Source organism: Sus scrofa, chromosome 2 (genome assembly GCF_000003025.6).
Source record: "Sus scrofa isolate TJ Tabasco breed Duroc chromosome 2, Sscrofa11.1, whole genome shotgun sequence".
Taxonomy (NCBI): domain Eukaryota; kingdom Metazoa; phylum Chordata; class Mammalia; order Artiodactyla; family Suidae; genus Sus; species Sus scrofa.
The window spans coordinates 82,902,671-82,923,438 of record NC_010444.4 but is presented as its reverse complement, the minus strand read 5'-3'; the positions used below and the strand labels follow the sequence as shown (position 1 = coordinate 82,923,438).

At 42.4% G+C, this 20,768-nt stretch overlaps 1 protein-coding gene across 3 annotated transcripts in view; it reads right to left on the bottom strand.

Annotated features, from left to right (window-relative positions):
- Positions 1 to 20,768, bottom strand: part of ARHGEF28 (Rho guanine nucleotide exchange factor 28) — a 341,373-nt gene that overhangs the window by 178,688 nt on the left and 141,917 nt on the right. For all 3 annotated transcript variants that reach the window (XM_021084443.1, XM_021084441.1, XM_021084442.1), the window contains exon 5: positions 1,442 to 1,625. In XM_021084443.1, the coding sequence (XP_020940102.1) occupies positions 1,442 to 1,625 (184 nt within the window). The remainder of the gene's footprint in view (positions 1 to 1,441; positions 1,626 to 20,768) is intronic.

Here is a 20,768-nt window from a genome sequence, read left to right as displayed (position 1 = left end):
ATATGGTATATTTCCAATCAAATAAAGATTATCTCCATCACATGGAATGACAAAAAAGAGACCCATTAAGACCAAACCTCTAAGATTTGGAGCATCTCCCCAAACTCTGGACACAATTACTGGCAAGGAGGCCAAAATCTTCCAGAAAACAAGTCCCCATGCCAACAATAAGCCACTGAAGAGAATGAGCTTAGCCTGAGAAGTAAGATTCCTGTTATTAATTTTAAAAATGGAAGCTCCATCATATAATCAAAATTCAGCTGACAGTCTCCTTTTTTTTTTTTTTTTAATGGAAGTTCACAGACTAGAGGTCAAATGGGAACTACAGCTGCCGGCCTACGCCACAGCCACAGCAATGCAGGATCTAAGCTACGGCTACAACCCACACCACAGCTCACGGCAACAGCAGACCCTTAACCCACTGGGCAAGGCCAGGGATCAAACCTGCGATCTCGTGGATACTAGTTGGGTTCATTTCCACTGAGCCACGACAGGAACTCCATGACAGTCTGTTTCTAATCCCATTCATGAATGGATTTATCAGGTCATAAACTTTTAAAACACATATCATTTTCTGGTCTTGGACACAACAGAAGGATACAAAGCTGCCGAAGATGAAGTGAAGCTCCAGGGACCTCAATGTAACCCTGAACGATCCACAATGACTAACTCAGAGGAAATGGTCCTGCCTTGCCCTTTTCAGCAAAGTGGGGTCATGTAAGAGCAAAGTCAAGGGCAATTCCACTGGGAAGGGCTCTTCTCTTAGCTGATGGTCATTTGACCAAGGGGGAACAAAAATAAGCAGAAAGCTGTGACTTCAACATTTACTTCTGTACTATGTAACCATAAATGTTATATTGAGTTCCATGGACCAAAGGAGAAAAAAACAGTCCATTAAGACATAACTTCTAGGAATTCCCATCGTGGCTCATCGGAAATGAATCCAACTAGGAACCATGAGGTTGCAGGTTCGATCCCCAACCTCGTTCAGTGGGGTAAGGATGATGATACATGTAAAGTTGTAAATTATGATTTGTACTGTAAATTAGTAATTTAATCACAATGCTATAAATTAATCATAATTGTAAAAAACTGTACCATAGAAGGCCACTCTGAAAAAGTTATATTTAAGCTAAAACCTGCAAGATAAATAGATAAATAGATTCTAGTGTTTCTCAACTTTTTTTTTTCTTATTATGCCCCCCAGCATGGAGCTTTTTAGGACATTTTTCCCTACTCCCTCTACCTCATGAAATGTTAATACCAAATAGATCTGTGTATCTGTTTATGTATGATATGCATATTTGTACTTTATACATGGGAACTAATGGTAAAATTTAAACCTATGTTAGTTTGTGGTTTGTATATTTTAATTTTTCCATAAGGTTTGATAGACTATAGAAACAGGTTGAAAAAGAATCTATCAAATAGCCTAACTCACTTTGTGAGGTCTTCAACCAGCTTGGAGTGTCCGCCCCGTAAAGCTAAGTCTATTGGCGTGGCCCCCTCCTCGTTGGGTAAAGCCAAGGCCTGGATTCCCCCAGGGAGACACAGGAGGAACTGGGAAAGCTTGGTGAGGCCCCACCTCACAGCCAGATGCAGCAGCGACTCTCTGTGGAGAGAAACTGAAAAGAGAAACATGATATTAGTTCCTCCGTTTAAAAAGTCTGTCATATATTTCATCAAAGAGACTGTCGGAGTGAGAGAAGTAATAGAACATCAGAGCTGGATGGAATCATCAAAAGCATCTACACGATACAGCTCATTTTACAGATGTGGAGAAGTGATTTGGGCAAGGTCAGGTGCTGGAGCCAGCCTCGCTCACCACTGGTACAATGTTGATCCACCCACTGTGGTACAGGTGCACCCACTTTTCACTCAGATACGGTGATGTCATCCAGGAAAAACAAGGGCCAGAGGAATAGCATCCTTTGGAAACAGGCATCATCAGTCCCAAGGTGTCCTTTAAGGAGATGCTGCTACCCAAGAAGGGCAGGCTCCTGGAGCATCAAAGGGAGCTTCCATCTCATTTTTCCCTAGAGGTGCTTCTCCCTGGTCAGCAGCTAGGGCAGAAATTTTCTGGGCTTCCCATGCCCAGAAAATCTGAGTCCATGGTTGCTCTCAAACTCCATGGAGGTGCTTTTACCCATCTATTAGATCCCTGTGATTATTTCAGCCTTGCCAAAGCCTCCCCGGTCCTTTGCTTAAATAACTTGGCCTATGACACTGCCCTTTGATGGGGGGCTCTTGGTGAGCCCGGGTCTGTTGGTTTTCACTGCTGGTGTTTGCCACTGTGCCTTCCAGTTGTTTCCTGACTGTAGCATCTTACAAGTTGAGGGGATCCCAGAAGTTTTTAATTCCTAACAACTAGCATAGTATCTGGTAAACTGAAGTCATTCATATGTATTTAGTTGAACAGCCATGGATTGTTAAAAATCTCAGTTATTTGTCTATGTTGAAATTGTCTCATTTGTATCGAGTTTGTCCACCTGTACTTCTACCACAATGACATGGTGCCTGGAACAGAGCTGGCCTGTGATAAACATTGTATTTTTATCCTGTAAAAGAATACATTTGCTTCCATTAAAAAACCGCTAAGGCCCATGAACCGCATAGGCATCAAGACACACCTTCAAGCCAACTTAAACAACTGAACACTCAAGATCTATTGGAATAAGTCTGAGGTAAGACTCCGAGTGATGCATACCCTCCAGTTAGGTGACATTAGTGACTGTGTGTAGCCTGAAAGATCCCGACGATGCTGTGTCACGAGAGCAAAAGGTGCGAGAGGGAAGGACCTTATCTGCCTGTGATCCAGTGCCTGGCGTGTGTACGTGTGTACGTGCTCCGTAAACAGTTGCTTATTGGATGAGCAGATGACCAATGGCTCTTTCCCTGATGAAGTTAGCTTTTTTTTTTTAAATAATGATTTTTATTTTTTTCCATAACAGCTGGTTTACAGTGTTTTGTCAATTTTCTACTGTACAGCAAGGCAACCCAGTCACACATACATGTATACATTCTTTTTTCTCACATTATCATGCTCCATCATGAGTGACCAGACATAGTTTCCAGTGCTACGCAGCAGGATCCCACTGCTTATCCATACGCCGCCACAGCTGCTGTTTGGCGCATCTAACATTCTTACCTCTTGATGGAAATCTCTGAACACAAAGTACATATTCCCACTCCACTCAGCTGACTATTTATACTACCAGGATTTTGTTATCCCACTATCTTCATCAGCATAACTTTACTAGTCCAGAAAACTCTTTCCTGGGCACATGACTGACTCTTCATTATAGGAACCTCCATCAAGGCCCATCAACACTTCAGAAGGACGCACTGGCAGCTTAAGCCCTGAAACTGATCTTTCACTACTACATCATGATCCTAATCTGATTCGAGACAAACTCCCTTCCCTGCCACCTCCCTGCCATCATCACTCCTCTCCTGCCTTCAGAGACCCTCATGAAATCAAACTTCAAGTTCTCAATAAATGCCACCCTTGACTTCCCCCTTTAAGATGCGGCTAAGGCTGGGAGGAGGTGAGGTTCTCCCTTGCAAGGTAGGCAATACACCTGCTTTGTCTGACCAGCAGGCTCTGATGATGATATACATGGAGCCAGCATCCAACAAAAATTTAATTTGAAATAATCAGATGGAAATAACAGATACACACCACTGCATATAAAATAATGAACAAGGACCTACTGCATCGCTCAGGGAAATGTAGGCAAGAATCTGTAATAAGCTATATGGGAAAAGAGAGCGAATAGGTGTATAGATATGGCTCATTCACTTTGCTGTAAATCTAAAACTAATACAACATTGTAAGTCAACTGCACACCCATAAAATTTTAAAAAAGGAAACGATCAGAAGGACATATTCCACTGCATACAGAGGCAAAAGAAAACTGCTTGGCTTACATTTTAAATTTGCTTTACACCATCTCTATATCTAGATCAATGGTAAGGCCTTACATTTCAAATATGCAAATGAGCCCTCAGAGTGAAATGCAGTGACTTCACTATCTATTTGCTCCATCATCCACCTGTGCGACATGGCACAGACACCCCCCGCCCCTGTCCCCACCAGTAAAATGACAGGTGACATGCCCAAATATCTGAAAACAAAGAGGTGCATCTGTTTAAGATACTTGAGGAGTTTCCATGGCGCAGCGGAAACGAATCCAACTAGTAACCATGAGGTTGTGGGTTGAATCCCTGGCCTTGCTCAGTGGATTAAGGATCTAGCATTGGTATGAGCTGTGGTGTAGGTCACAGATGCAGCTTGGATCCTTCATTCCCTGGGAACCTCCATATGCCACAGATGCTTCCCTGAAAAGCAAAAAAAAAAAAAAAAAGATACTCGATATCTTCCAAAGGCTATTAAAGGACATATCCTTCATCAATTTCACCCTTAAGTTTTTTATTTTAAAGTCATTTTATTAGACAGTAGGGTTTTACACTTAACAGATTCCCAACAAGCCATGTTTGGTAACATTTACACTTTCTTCCCTTCTTAAATAATAATCAGGAAGAGAGCTGTCAGGATCAGGTAATAACATGCACGTGTGCACACGCACACACACGCACACACACACACACCCACACACCCAGTACAGTGCCCAGTATGCCAGTCAGCATGAGATTGTTAACAGCCACACTAGGATGGGATTTTGAAGTCATCGATCTCAGTCTGAACCTGGTGAGAAATGCCCATGGTTGTACGGGATAAAATTTTCAATTTTCTTCCAAGAAAAATATAACCAAAAGGGACCATCTAAACATTTCAGGTTTCCTTTTTAAATCATACTGTTGATAAAGGCAGTATGATGTCAACCATTTAAATGGCATTCCAGGAGTTCCCATTGTGGCTCAGCAGGTGAAGAACCAAACTAGTATTCATGAGGATGCAGGTTCCATCCCTGGCCTCACTCAGTGGGTTAAGGATCTGGCATTGCTGTGAGCTGGGGTGCAGGTCACAGATGAGGCTTGGATCCTGCGTGGCTGTGACTCTGGTATAGGCTTCCACCCCTAGCCTGGGAACTTCCATATGCCACAGGTTCGGCCCTAAACAAGCAAAAAATAAAATAAAAATAAATGGCATTCCACAAAGGGCTGGATCAAGGCACTAAGTACCCAACCTGACCTGCTTTCGAGAGTGGGAAGAACTTGTTTCCTCTGCCAGCAGAGCTTTCCAGGCCTGCTGGCCCCACTCCCAGTCCTCTCCTTTCAGGCTCCATCCTCATGTCATGTTCAAAAGGAGAGGACAGCAAACATGTGGGACCAAATGCTCCCTGCTGCTCCCGCTCCAGATCTACCCACTTCCTGGGTGGGGGGTGGGAAGGCTGGGAAAAAGCCATCAAACATCTTCTGATGTTTGCAGAAAACACAAAGCTACCCAAAAGGTTTTAAGAAAAAGCTTTCTCACTCAGCATAAAAGTTCAGAGCCCAGAGTCAGGCAAACAGCTTGAAAGAGGAAATATCGTGACATAAATAAATAATTCTGCTTGTTACAGAGTTTCAGATCCTTAAGAAGAGTTGAAGAGGAAAGGGGTTCTATGGTAGTAGACATGGGGGTGTTTAATTAACATGAAGGGTTTTGTTTCTTTCCTTTCCTTTTCTTTTCTTTTAACCAAAGAGATTTGTCTCTTCCTATTTAGCTGGTGCCAGTAGTTATTTGAAAGAATGTAACTCAAACAGAATAACTAATAATTGCTCTAATGGAAAACATTAAAAGGTGTGGCCTGTATCATCCTGGGAGCAAGACCACCCAGACACAAAAAGGGACAGCAGGCTGTGACATTCAATCAACATCCCCGTCACCTCTCCTCATGGCATTAAAGGGGGCTCCTCTGCCAGAGAAAGGGAAGGAGGCTCAAAGCCTGAAATGGAGCAGGGCCCTTTGGGGCTCCTGGGCACAAAAGCCTTTCTGTGGCCCCCACTTTTTATTTTTAGGAAATGAGCCTCATTCTGCCTCCATGACCTTCCCTGAGTTCCAAGGGGCACGTTCAGACAGTTGCTGATCCGGAAGGGAGGAGATGCAGAAACAAAGGAGGAACAGTCAAGCAATAAGAGACAGCCCTGGGGCAGGATCCTGGTTCCCTCTCAAGGGATACACATAATTACATGGGCATCTTACACAACTAAGAGAAAAGTTCTATTCCTTCTGTTTCTTTTAGAAATGAATAATTTAAAATTGAACAGCTCATAGCCACCATTCCTTGTGCTTCTCCCTTGTTTGATTGCATCCTGAGCTAAAGATGAGGTGCTCTGAGCACAACTGCCTGTGGGTTAAAGACCTTAAGCATATGATGTTTTTCAGGGACTTTCCTAGTTTGTTCTAATCCCTGATCAATATGCGTTGTTCACAAGGATTGTTATTCTAGGAAAAGTCAAGATGCCATAACCCAGAAGACCACCCCCGAATCACGCTGAGATCTGACACCCACCGGCTTCAATGACGAAGATTCCCCCAGAGAAAGATGAACCTACGTTGGCCCCAATCCTGATTCTTATTTGAAACCCTGTTTTTCTCCTTTTAGACTAGAAATCTCCCTGCAGTTCTTCCCCAAAGGAGGGCACAGTCTTTAAGACATGAGCCTGCTGTGGCCTCCCTTTGTCTGGCAAAGCAATAAAAGCTATTGTTTTCTCTTTCACCCAAAACTCTGTCTCTGGGAAGTTCCCTTCGAAGCTCAGCTGTTAGTGAACGTGACTAGGATCCATGAAGATGTAGGTTCGATCCCTGGACTCACTCAGTGGGTTAAGGATCCAGCATTGTTGTGAGCTGTGGTGTAGGTCACACATATGGCTCAGATCCCGTATTGCTATGGCTGTGGTGTAGGCCGGTGGCTACAGCTCTGATGGACCCCTAGCCTGGGAACCTCCATATGCCGTGGGTGCAGCCCTAAAATAGCAAAAAAACAAACAAAAAAGAAGAAAACCTCTGTCTCTGCATTTCTGTTTGGCACCGGTGGACAGAAGCCGAGTTTCGGCAATGAGCCCATGCTTCTTGCTCTGCCACACCTCAGTTTCTCTGCCTGGAAAATGAGGCTGTCACATCAGAAACCCGGGGTCCTAGGACTACTCATCCCTGCCATGACTTTCTGGGATCAAGGATCCATGAAACAGAGCACTTACCAAGAGACCTTTCAGAGCACCCCAGGCATAAGAGCAGGGGTGGCTGGTTTGGTGAGTTGTTCCTGAAGGAGAGTGATTTTTTGTACTATTCAGTCCAAATTTGGGACCACTGCCATACCTACACAAGGTCTGACTATCCCTTTAAGGTAGCAGCAAATTTAGGTTTCAAGACTGAAAAATAAATTATCAAGCCCTCAGGAACTCACATGCACAACTAGAGGAAATGTAAATTGGTACAACCACTTTGGAAAACACCGTGGCATAATCTAATAAATCTGAAGAAATGAATGTCTTCTAGCTCCACTTCTACATACAAACCCTACGAGGATTATGCTTGGTAAGCACCTGGAAACAGGCATAAAAATGTAAAATGACCTTAATGTTCATCAAGAATAAAATAAGTGGGAGTTCTCATCATGGCTCAGCAGAAACGAATCTGACTAGTATCCACGAGGATGCAGGTGCCATCCCTGGCCTCGCTCAGTGGGTTAAGGATCTGGCATTGCCGTGAGCTGTGGTGTAGGTCGAAGATGCAGCTTGGATCCTGCGTTGCTGTGGCTGTGCCATAGGCCAGCAGCTATAGCTCCCATTCGACCCCTAGCCTGGGAACCTCCATATGCTGTGGGTGCAGCTCTAAGAAGATAAAAAAAAAAAAAAAGAATAGAATAAATGGCAGTATAATCACACACTAGTATTCTAACAATAAAAATTAATTACAGGCTAATACAGAAGAAACTAAGAAATATAATGTTGGGGAGGTGAGTCACAAAAGAATATACAGCATAGTTTTAATTAATACAAAGTATTTAAAAATTGAAAACTAAACCATTTTATATATGGATATACAAGTTATTTTTAATCCACATCACTTGCTGTTACGACAAAATACGGCCTTAAACACTGGTTTAAGTGTTTAAAGGTTACTCTACAAGTCAAAACAATGGTTACTCTACAAGTCAGCACAGGAGTTCCCTGATGGCTCAGTGGGTTAAGGATCTAGTGTGTTGTCACTGCTGTGGCTCTGGTCACTGCTGTGCTATGGTGTGGGTTTGATCCCTGGCCTGGGAACTTCCACATGCCATGGGTGAAGCCAAAAAAATTAAAACAGCGAAGTCAGCATAATATCTCTGAAAGAAAAGAGGTAAATGTGACTGTGAAAGAATGGGGGGTGTTGCTATTTCTGGGGCCCAACAGCATCTGTACGTCTTTCCCCATCCCACTCTCCACACACACACACAGTTGTGTTCAAGGTCCTCCCCAGAACAAAAATTAAAATTCTGGGGTGGGGCCCAAGCATCCACCTTTTCTAAAGATTCTCAAGTGATTCTAATGTAAAGCCAAGGTTGAAGAGTTCCCATCATGGTGCAGTGGTTAATGAACCCGACTAGGAACCATGAGGTTGCAGGTTTGATCCCTGGCCTTGCTCAGTGGGTTAGGGATCTGGTGTTGCCGTGAGCTGTAGTGTAGGTTGCAGACGTGGCTCGGATCCCGTGTTGCTGTGGCTCTGGTGTTAGGCTGGCAGCTACAGCTCCAATTAGACCCCTAGCCTGGGAACTTCCATATACTATGGGGGTGGCCCAGAAATGGCAAAAAAAAAAAAAAAAAAAAGCCAAGGTTGAGATCTACTACTCTAAATAAATAACTGGTTAACAAAATCCATATCTTTTCCTCCTTTATATACCACTGTCTTCCCAATCATTTCTGAAGAACTGTTAACTAAAAAATTTCACCAGTGAATGAAACCAAAAATGTTGGTCTCTTTCACAAGTTATTTTTAATCCACATCACTTGCTGTTACGACAAAATACGGCCTTAAACACTGAACAAAAGATTAAAACTGTCATGGAGATAATAATCTGGAAGCAAATGCTCTAAGTAACTTAATTCAGAAGTACTTTTACTTTGCAGGGTTTACTCATGTTTCATAGCTCCTGACTGGAGCCACTGAAATGTATTCAACTTATAAGTGTATGAACAAACTGTTTTTTTAATTCACATAAATCCCATACATTAAAATAAGTTCTACTCTAGTTTCCAAAGCCACATATATATTCATGAAGGCTTCACTTTATGCATCTAAGTCATTCAGTGGACAAACATTGCAGGAAACTACTGTTATATGCCAGGCCCCATGGACACAAAGGGGAATCACATGGCCAGCACACTTGAGCTTAGAATAAAATAAATATCTGGCCCATGGAATCCTATCTGGTCAAACAAACTATAGCCCTAGGCTTAGACAAAAAGAGTGGAGAGAAATAAGTAAACTATCTGACCTACAAGGAAACTGCTACACAGGTTAATCTACCTATATCATGCAGCATGTTTTTTTTTTTTCTTTTTTGGTCATGTCCATGGCACGCAGAAGTTCCCCGGCCAGGGATCGAACCGGTACCACAGCTGCAACTCGAGCCATGGCAATGTCAGCCTGTGCCAGAGCCACCTACATCACCACATCTGCAACCTACATCATGTCAATACCAGATCCCTAACCTGCTGAGCCACACGGGAACTCCTCCTGCGGCATGATTTGAAATTTTACAGTTGTTAAATACTAAAAATGAGGAGCAAAAAGTAAAGAGAATGAAAACATACAATAACAACAACAACAACAACAAAGACAAAAGACCAAAAAAAAAAAAAAAAGAGAGAGAATGAAAACACCATTAGCTAAAAATTACACAGCGAGTAGAAGAGAATATTTGGCGTGACCATAACACACAACCTTTGATATTTTTCAGGACTCAGTGAGAATGGAAGGAGAGGTTATGTATTATGGTACCTTCCCTTCAGATAGTCTGATCAGGGATTGAGTGTATGGATAAATTAATCAGGCTTCCACACATAAGATGGGAGGTTGGTGAATCTAGGATAGGAATTATAAATATATATGGAAAGAGAATGTTCCATGGAGCACATTACCAACATGGCAGGTATGGTGGGACCAAAAAGCCAAAAAGTAGAAGAAGACTGAAAAGGCATAATGGCAGGTTTTAGCTTCATTAAACTTCTGTTCTGCATCAGACACATTTGAGACACCCATTACAATGACCCCTGACTGGGACTTCCCATCATGGCTCAGCAGAAACGAATCTGACTAGCATCCATGAGGACGCAGGTTCGATCCCTGGCCTCGCTCAGTGGGTTAAGGATCTGGCATTGCTGTGGCTCTGGCGTAGGCTGGTGGCTACAGCTCCGATTCAACCCCTAGCCTGGGAACCTCCATATGCCGTGGGTACGGCCCTAGAAAAGGCAAAAAGACAAAAAAAAAAAAAGAATTATGAAAGCCTGTATTGGGGGACTTACCAGTCATACACATTTGTCTGACCTTTTCATACAACAATATAAATAACAGTCACTAGATATACGTATATTTGAAAACAGTTTTCCTTTGGTTACAACCTTTTTTTTTTTTTTTTTTGGTCTTTTTAGGGCCGCACCTGTGGCACATGGAGGTTCCCAGGCTAGGGGTCTAATCGGAGCTGTAGCCACCAGCCTATGCCACAGCCACAGCAACACAGAATCCGAGCCACATCTGCAACCTACACCACAGCTCACAGCAGTGCGGGTCCTTAACCCACTGAGCGAGGCCAGGGATGGACCCCACCTCCTCATGGATACTAGTCGGGTTCATTATCACTGAGCCATGATGGGAACTCCTTTCTGGCTATTATTTAAAATCCTAATTTAAGGGAACTAGTTGTCTGCTTAAGAGGCGCTATCACTACATCAGTGTAAGTCACAGACGTGTCATTAAGACAAATATGCTACAGGCAGTCATCACGTGCCATAAGCAGCATCTATGTCATAACCCTTTTCCAGCCTATGCAATAGGTTTTTTTCATTTGTTAATATCTCTTCCAGGCTCTGGTTCACATCCACCACTCATTTATTCAGTAGCTATTTGCTGAAAGCCTACTATGCACACCTCTCCCCTCACACCACAGGAGAGCCTGTGAAAATCCCAGGCACTTTCCCAATGGACCCTCCAGGAACCATGTTCTTCTTGGGAAACAAATGAAAATACCCTGCAGGCTGATTTTATTACTGGTACACAGAAAATGCATAGACTCATCATATCTTGGCAAGAGCCTTTTTAGTTCTGCACTGGGAATCTGAATTCAAGCACAATGAGGGAAATAGCTGCTCCATCTACCCTGCACTGGCAGCCAGAACCTCAAGCCAAACTGAGAAATGTGAAACTTTGCAGGTATGAGCTACAACTTTAGTAGAAGGTCTTATGCTCACCTTCAGGGCACAGGGCACACCCAGGAAAGGGTATTCTGGTAAACAGAGGAGAAGATAAATGGGATAAACCAAACAGGAAAGCAGTATATGAAATGCAGCCTGCCCAGGATGACTAGTGAGGGTGGAAGTTTGGAAAAAGCTAATTACAGGAGTTCCTGTGGCAGCTCAGTGGTAACGAACTCAACTAGTATCCATCAGGCCACGAGTTCGCTCCCTGGCTCTGCTCAGTGGGTTAAGGATCCAGCATTGCCATGAGCTGAGGTGTAGGTTGCAGATGCAGCTCAGATCTGGCATTACTATGGCTGTGGCTCTGTTTGAACCCCTAGCCTGGGAACTTCCATGTGCTGCGGGTGCAGCCCTAAAAAGACCAAAAAAACAAAAAACAAAAAAAAACATTAATTATAAGTCCAAATGGCAGCTGTTTTACATGAATGAAAATAAACCACCTCAACCACCTTTATTTCAATCTTGCCAGGTGCCAGTGACTACAAGGACGTTACATTCCTGGTTTCCAATGAACATTTCCTAAGCAACTCACCTGCATTATCTCCTTTAATCCTGACAAGCACTGTGCAAAGTAGGGGTGGAAACTGACCTGCTCCACTTCACTAGGGCAGAAACTGAGGCTTGGCACAATCATACAGTCGCCCAAGCTCACTCAAGTAGTAAATGGAGCAGCAAGGATTGGAACTTGGGCTTTTCTACCTCCAAAATTCAAGTTCCTAACAATTATGCCTCCCAGTAGGCAAAGAATTAATTAAGTAAAAGAAGACAAAATGAAGACAAGAAGGGAGGAAAAGACAGAACTTGAATCAATCAATACATTGAGAGTGGGGAAAAGCAAGCAGAAGGAAACTAAGCCTCACCAATCCTAGGGGTTCAGGCCTGCACCCCGCTCTCCAGATGTCATCCTCATCTGTCTACACACACACATGTTCATGCACATGCCCACACACATACACACAGACACACAGACACACACACACCTGCTCTCATGACAAACCTACAAAATAAAAACTGCTACAACTGCAGATGTGGGGAAAAGAAAGTAGGCACTTGAGAATCATTATGAACTGAAACCTAAAGTAGAATTAGAGGAGATTTGGGGGATTTCTACCTATACAGCCTCAGGCCCGCATCAGGGCTCCTATTTGAAAGAATCAAGATAAGGCCTGCAAAGTTCACTAGGGCCAAGTAAGGCGGGCACTGCACCAGGATACAGGGTTGGGCATTTCCTAAGGTCATCCCATCGTTTCCCGCTCACTGCCCACCCCCTTGGCCAGGCCTCGTCCATCCATCATCAACCATCAGCCTTTTAACCTCTAAGCACTGATTTTTTTTTTTTTTTGACTTTTTAGGGCCACACTAGCAGCATAGGGAAGTTCCCAGGCTAGGGATCCAATCAGAGCTGTAGCCGCTGGCCTATACCACAGCCACAACAACACAGGATCCTTAACCCACTGAGTGAGGCCAGGCATCAAACCTGCATCGTCATGGATACTAGTCAAGTTCATTACCCCTGAGTCACAACAGAAACTCCAGAGTCATAATGTATTAATTTTAAAACTCCTCCAAAGAGTTCCCGTCCTGGCGCAGTGGTTAACAAATCTGACTAGGAACCATGAGGTTGCAAGTTTGATCCCTGGCCTCGCTCAGTGGGTTAAAGATCCGGCGTTGCTGTGAGCTGTGGTGTTGGTCACAGATGCAGCTTGGATCCCGCGTTGCTGTGGCTCTGGCGTAGGCCGGTGGCTACAGCTCCGATTCGACCCCTAGCCTGGAAACCTCCATATGCCGTGGGAGCAGTCCAAGAAATGGCAAAAAGACACAAAAAAAGAATCTTGTATTTTGTAAGCAAGTTCTCCTTTATGGGTCTCCTCCCCACTGGTAGGAATCAGCTGATGTTGTTTCAAAATTTCTGTCCAGGACAAAGCTTTGGGGCAGAAAGACAAAGCTGACATTTCACCATCACCTGGTTAATAAGACATGGCACATGGGTGGGAGCCAACTAACAGGGCCTTGCTCCTGATCTTTGCTCTATTTTCTTTCTATTTCTACAGCTAGAAGATTATATTCACGGATAAAAACATTAGCCAAGCTCTGCTTCAAGTGTTAAACAAATTTGCTTCTTATTGGTTGCAGATCTCTTTCCTCTATTCAGGGAAAGCTAAACAGATAAACAGATATTTCCCTCTGTCAAACCCAGCTGGCCCCGAATTCCCTTTTCTCATTGCCTAGAAAGAAGGTAATGGTTCCCTGTATGCGGCTTGAAGCAAGATGTGCATGTTACAGAAAACTGGCAGTTCCCACCGAGTCATTCATAATGAACCGTTAATTCTCACTCAATGGCATTTCCTGCAGATGAGCAATAGTGTGATTGCTCTTTAAACTCCTTAAGGGGACCCTGAACAATTAAGACCCATTTAACAGTTGCCTGGATAACCGCCACTCTTATAACCCTTGTTGCTAAGTCCTTTTGGCTGACCATATTTCCTTTCCTTTTTCCCTTCATCAGCTGTAAAAGAGAGAAAAAGAAACATTCTCCTTCAAAGGGAATTTATAAAGAATTAATAAGCAGAGGATCATGCTAGCCAGCCTTCTCCTTAGTAACAGCAGTCCCTAGCCATTATACTTGTGGTCCCTGATGAGGTTTCTATTTTTCCTTTAAGTCACTACTCCTCACACTGTGACTTGGTTTTGCAGGGATACTCCTTGGACTTGTCCTTACAACATGTATTCTGCAACCAGCACCAGTTCTCTTATTTCTGGACTGACGTTTAAGTCTGTTGTGGTTGCTATAACTCCGCTGGTGTTACCTGCAAGCAAAGGAGCATACTCTGGAGCTGATCTTTGGAATTAATAACTAAAATAATAGAGTCTTCGAGCTACTGTTAGTGGGTCCTACCAGTTCCATCCAATGCTTCTCGTTGGGGTCAGCTCTGCAATCAACCATCGACAGAATTCGCATCTACAAAATGAGAAGCTGGCTCCCTACATACATTGGCTGTTTTGGCACCCGAGACAGCCCTGCAGAAAAGTTGCAAAACCTCAATTGGCTTACCCTAAAAATTTCTTCCAGTTATAGAATCACTAAACAGACAGGAACAAAGTATAACTCGTTAAGCTTGATAAAGCAATATCAATAGATAATATTTTCTTTGCTTTATTAAAAATTTTAATGTATTTTCCCTACAGATTCAATTCAAAGTATCACCTTTCTTAAGTGTTCGCAACACACAAAAAAGGAAGTGCTAATTATGGCATGGGAAGAAGATATTGACGGTAGGAGGAAGGTAGTAATCACTTTCAATACATAAATGCATCAAATCAACACATGGACACCTTAAACACACCCAATGACACATGTCAACTGTATCTCAATGAAGGTGAAAAAAAAAACAGGTGGTTATGTTTTTATAATTAGTATAATTATCAAAGAGTTCTCTGTCTCTCACAACAAAGAACTGTTGCCTATAAGGGGATTTTCGACAGACAAAGTACTTTTACCTAGAGAATGGCAGGCAAGTCCAAATTTGTTTTTCACAACAGTAATTGACTTTGGCAGAAAATGTCTTGAATCAGGAAACTGCTGCTACATATTGGTTTGTTAAGTGTAAACTGCGCTGTGAGAGAGAGATTTCATGTGACTTTTTTAAGTAAATGGGCATTTCTCTCTTAAATCGGAACACATAACAAAGACAAGCGCTACCTAATTCCATAGGTTGGGAGAGAACTACTGTGTTCCCAGGGGCAAGGCCATCAGTCCTCTGAGATGGCAGCTGCAGTTCCTTTGGCATCTTTCCCTAAAGGGCAGCCTCCCCACTAGTGTTGGCAAGTTTGGTGCTTGCCAGCCATGTAGGCTTCTGGACACACAGTGAAAGGAAGTAATTTGGTTGAGCAGGAAGGGAAGATTTTAACTCAAGTTATCTGAGTGTCAACAGAATAAAGCAGAATATTTTAGGACAGTTAACCTAATTGTCCACATTATGCCAATCTCTGAGAAAAGATTTCTGCCCAAAACACAAACAAGAAAAAACCCCAGAACAAAGATAAAGTAATCGTGAGATTTTATTGGATATTAATCTGCTGCTCGAAGTTTTACTGTAAATGCTGATGTCCTGAGACCCTGCAAAAGCCCTTATCATAAAAGCTATTTCACAGAAAGAATGGATTTAATTTTACGAAATAGAAATCCAATTTTATTTATGGCACAAAATTAAATAAAACACAGGATATTTCCTTCCCCAGGACAATAACTTAGTTGCATTGTGAGTAATGATGGGTAAGATGCAGGGCCAAAGAAAGGCTCTGCTTTGCTTTACAAACACAATACTCTAATCAGGCTATGGCCTTTCTTTTTTTTTTTTTTGTCTTTTTTGTCTTTTAGGGCTGTACCCATGGTATATGGAGGTTCCCAGGCTAGGGGTCTAATAGGAGCTATAGCTGCCAGCCTACACCACAGCCACAGCAACATCAGATCCAAGCCGCGTCTTCGGCCTACACCACAGCTCATGGCAACACCGGATCGATCCTTAACCCACTGAGCGAGGCCAGGGATCGAACCCGCCACCTCATGGTTCCTAGTCGGATTTGTTTCCACTGTGCCATGACAGGAACTCCAGGCTCTGGCCTTTCTACAGGTTCTCAGGCCTGCCTAATAACTCTCAGTGATTGAAAAGAAAGAAAAATTAGGGATTTGTTATAAAATGCAAGGAAACACGGTACTGCTTCACAGTAAGGCTCCCATTAGACTCTTCCATGACAAAATCACTACAGACATTAATACTCATTCCATAACATCCTTCGTACCCTCCTGGAAAAAAAGGATAAATACATACAAAGAATTTTAAATAAATGGGAATAGTAGGGCTTTAAATAGCTTTTGGATAGGTGTTAGGAGAAATAATTACTAGGCATTCTACTTACAATGCCACTACCATTAATACATGATAAACTCCAGCTGGCCAAATGCCACACTTTATTTATTTTGCTTTTGTCATTTACCTGCCTCAAGCAACACTAATAAAATGCATGCTAGAAAAAGATGAATTAAGCACTTAAGGGAGTCTAAAGTGATTAGATTAAAACTATACTGCCTTGAAGGGAAAGGACCAAGATGGTAACATAGGAGACTCCTGAACTTCCTTCCCCCCATGGAAGCACCAAACGCGCAGCTACACACAGAGCAATTCCTGCTGAGAGAAATCCAGTAACGAGCTGAGTGATGCCTATACACAGCGTAAATGAGAAAATACCCACAATGAAATGAGTGGAAAGGTTGAGACAGACTCTTGCCGTAAACTCCACCCCCAGCACACAGCACCACATAACCAGCAGGGAACCCTCAACTCCCAACTTCTCCTTGAGGAGTGAAAGGTTTTCATCCCTTTATATAGCATCATAATGTTTAAGGCTCCCATCTGAGGGATGGACCCCAAAACAACCGACTCTAAGGCAAAGAGGACTTGCATCCCTGAGTCCCTCAGGACTATATCAGACAAAGAAGCAGTTCTTGATGGGCACAGAAGCATGTATCATAGCTGTCTCCCCAGGGCTTGGTGTAGAGTGAGCAAGCAGAAACACACATCTTCCAGTATTTCTCTGGAAAAAAAAATGACTCTATACTTTATAACCTGCTGCCTGTGGGTCTATCTTCTAATTAGCATGCACCTAGGGGCTGGATGTGATTCTCCCTGGACCCCAAGGAAGCCAGTTGGCAATTCCCCTTGTTCCATCTCACTCCAACAATAAAGCCAGGTCACCAGCATCTCTCTTGAAGGAACTGTTTTTATGGCTGTCGCTCAAGGAATGGATCCCAGATCACTTAGCTTTGATAGCCAATGGGGCTGTAGTAGATAGAGAAGCAGATTAATGGGTATGTACATAAGTACTTGCTACAACTATCACCCTAGTTTTCTTCACAGAGGAGCAAACCAAAAAAACCTATCTCCCAGTCTTTCCCTGGAAGGAATTTGACTGCATACTTTCTCATCTTATGCCTTCTAATCAGCCTGCATCTAGGTGCTGACTGGGATCCTCCCCTTTACGACACTGATGGGTCTTGGCACACACTGGGAGCCACTAAGAACAAAGACAGCCACTTGGACTCTCACAAAGATTTAAGAGGCAACCGGGAGCTTGGCTGGGATGACTGACAAGGTTCATCTACACAAGACCAATCTGTCAAGACTGGGAGGGGTGGCTGTTTTTATCTGATGCACAGAAACCAACACAGAGTCAAGGAAAATGAAGAAAGAAAACAAGTTCCAAACAAAGTAACAAGATAAATCTCCAGAAACTGATTTTAATGAGATGGAGAGAAGTGATTTTTCTTATAGAGAGTTCAAAATAACAATGATGGGAGTTTCTGTCATGGCTCAGCAGAAGCGAATCTGATCAGCATCCATGAAGACACAGGTTCGATCCCTGGCCTTGCTCAATGGATTAAGGATCTGGCATTGCCGTGAGCTGTGGTGTAGGTGGAAGATGCGGCTCAGATCCTGCGTTGCTGTGGATGTGGTGTAGGCCAGCAGCTACAGCTCCGATTTGACAGCTAACCTGGAAATCTCCATATGTTGTGGGTGTGGCCCTAAAAAGACAATAAATAAATAAAGAAATAACAAAGATGCTTATCAAGGCCAGGACCGCAGTGCATGAACAAAGTGAGAATTTCAATGAAGAGAAAATATTAAAAAGTATCCAGAAATCACAGAGCTGGAAAATACAATAACTGAAAGTAAAAATTCAATAGAAGAGTTCAACAACAAACTAGATCAAGTGGAAGAAAGGGTCAGCAAACTAGAGGACCAGGGTTGAGGGTGGGTGGGGAATTTATCTAATCGGAGGAACAAAAAGAAAAAGGGGTGTTAACCTGTCCCTGAACACTGATGTCGCAGAGAAGTTCTACCACAAGTTTGGCTTCAGGCAATGTTATCTCAAGTACTACAAGCTCTTCTTAAAGAAAATCTAGAAAAATGTACCTGAACTTTCAAGGAATTATTTACAATACCAGGATCTTACCCTTTGCCTAATTTTAACTTGTTTTCCACATATGTACATACCATCTACTCTCTATACACAGAAATCCATTCACTTACACACACAAAAGTCAATTTTCACTAAGGAATAGTATGATATTCAGATATTATTGTAGAAGCTTACATACCTGATCCAATACATGATCCATACATGATCCAATTCAATCTTCACAAGCCAGTAAGGTGGGTGCTATCATGTCTCACTTTAGAAATTAAAATTGTGTGGCATCAGAACAAAAATAACTTGCCCGGAGGTCTCACAGCCAGGAAGCAATTGGGCCAGGATTTGGCATGGAATCTTAATGACTATGATGTTAGACTTGTTTTTCAATAGAATACAATGTCTCATCATATAAAGCAACTGCTCCCATTTTTCTCATGGAAACGCATATATCTATACACTATATATTTGTATATATACTGGTGACATAAATCTGCACATTTTAACAATATGGGTAAATCAAAGGGTCAGGCCTGAAAAACATGAACACATCTCCAAATATCAATGAAAATGGCAATAAAGTTATCCTTGGCAACTTGGTGATTAGCCCAGTGTTCTTCACACTTATTTGACTATGTACCTCTATCACCAAAAATAACCCTGCATGTGCCTTCAACACAGAAAACTGTATGCCTATGCCATTGTCAACGCACAAATTGAAGATTAAGAAATCTTCACTTATTTCTAAATTTCTAAACTTTGGGTTGAAAAAAAAATACAGCATGTGGGTAACATGAATCCCAGTTTAGAGGCTCTTAGTTTGAGCTATTCACGTACAATTATGAAGTTCCACAACTTTCAATAATTTGTTGTTTTGCAGAGGCACCAACTGAACCACCACAGACTCCAAGCTGCTATGCTGAGACAGATGCTCAGCTGGGAAAGGAGCTCCCTCACTGACCTGCACCAGCCTCTTCATGAGGCTTTGCGGCTCTTTACTTAGGGCCTCGTCAATGGAGACTACTAAAAAATTATGAAGTCTCTGATTTGTCAAAATGGGTCTCCCCTTTTAAAATACAAAATACCCTCTAATATTGTTGATAGATCTTATTTTACTTTTTATTTTTTTAGGGCTGCACCTGTGGCATATTGAAGTTGACAGGCTAGGGGTCAAATCAGAGCTGCAGCTGCGGGCCTACACCACGGCCACGGCCACAGCCATAGCCACACAGAATCCAAGCCATGTCTGCAACTTATACCACAGCTCATGGCAACACTGGATCCTTAAACAACTGAATGGGACCAGGGATCAAACCTGCATCCTCATGGATACTGGTCAGGTTCATTATCACTGACCTACAATGGGAACTCCAATAAATTTTGTTTTAAAAGCCATAAGCTTAATAAAAATGAAGTTTCTTAGTTAGGAAATATATATATATATATATATGTGTGTATATATATATATATATATGCCTATGTGTGTGCGTATGAATGAATATATGTATCTACATGTATATATACACAAATGAATATATGAATATATGTGTATATATACATAGTTCCTTGGCCAGAATACATTTTTTCATCATATATATATAAATAGAATTACAATAGCAATACCTAGGATATGCAACTCCTTAAAGGTCTCAGGATACACCCCTCATTCATTCCAATATTTCTTGAGCACCAAGCCCTTTGCTAGGTCCTTAGGATAACAAAGAGCAGAACAGACACCACCCACTCCCTCAGGAAGCCCACCCCTTCATTCACTTACCACACAGCTAAGTGACTTACATGTGAGGCAATGGCTCAATGCTGAACTAGGCTGGTGGCTTCTTTCATCCATGGTCTTAAGAAATAAGAAGCATCCTTAGGAGTTCCCACTGTGGTACAGTGGGTTAAGGATCTGGCATTGCTATAGTTGTGGCATAGGCTGCAGCTGTGGCTCTGATTTGACCCCTGGCCCAGGGACTTCCATATGCCAGGAGTGCAGTCAAAAGAAAAAGAAAAGAAGAGAAGAGAAAAGAAAAGAAAAGGAAAAGGAAAAGAAAAACATTCTTAAGTGCCAAGGAGAGTTTTAGTAGTACAACTCTAATTAAAGGAAAGAAATGGAGATCCTCTCTGATTGTGGCTTATGGCCTTATGAGCTGTTCTTTAAAAATATGCCCCTTTACCTGGAGTAGTACACTTAATCTTATCCATGATCAAATTTAAACCAACCTGTAACCAGAATTTATCAGGAAGCAGAAACTCTTAAAAAGAGCATCATACAACCACAAAGCTAAAGCCATGGGAAGAATACAGAAAAACAGCAATATTATATGTTTGTGTTCAATAAAATACAGAGCAATATTTCTATCTCCAATAAAAGTATGTTATTTGTAATCACCATAGGT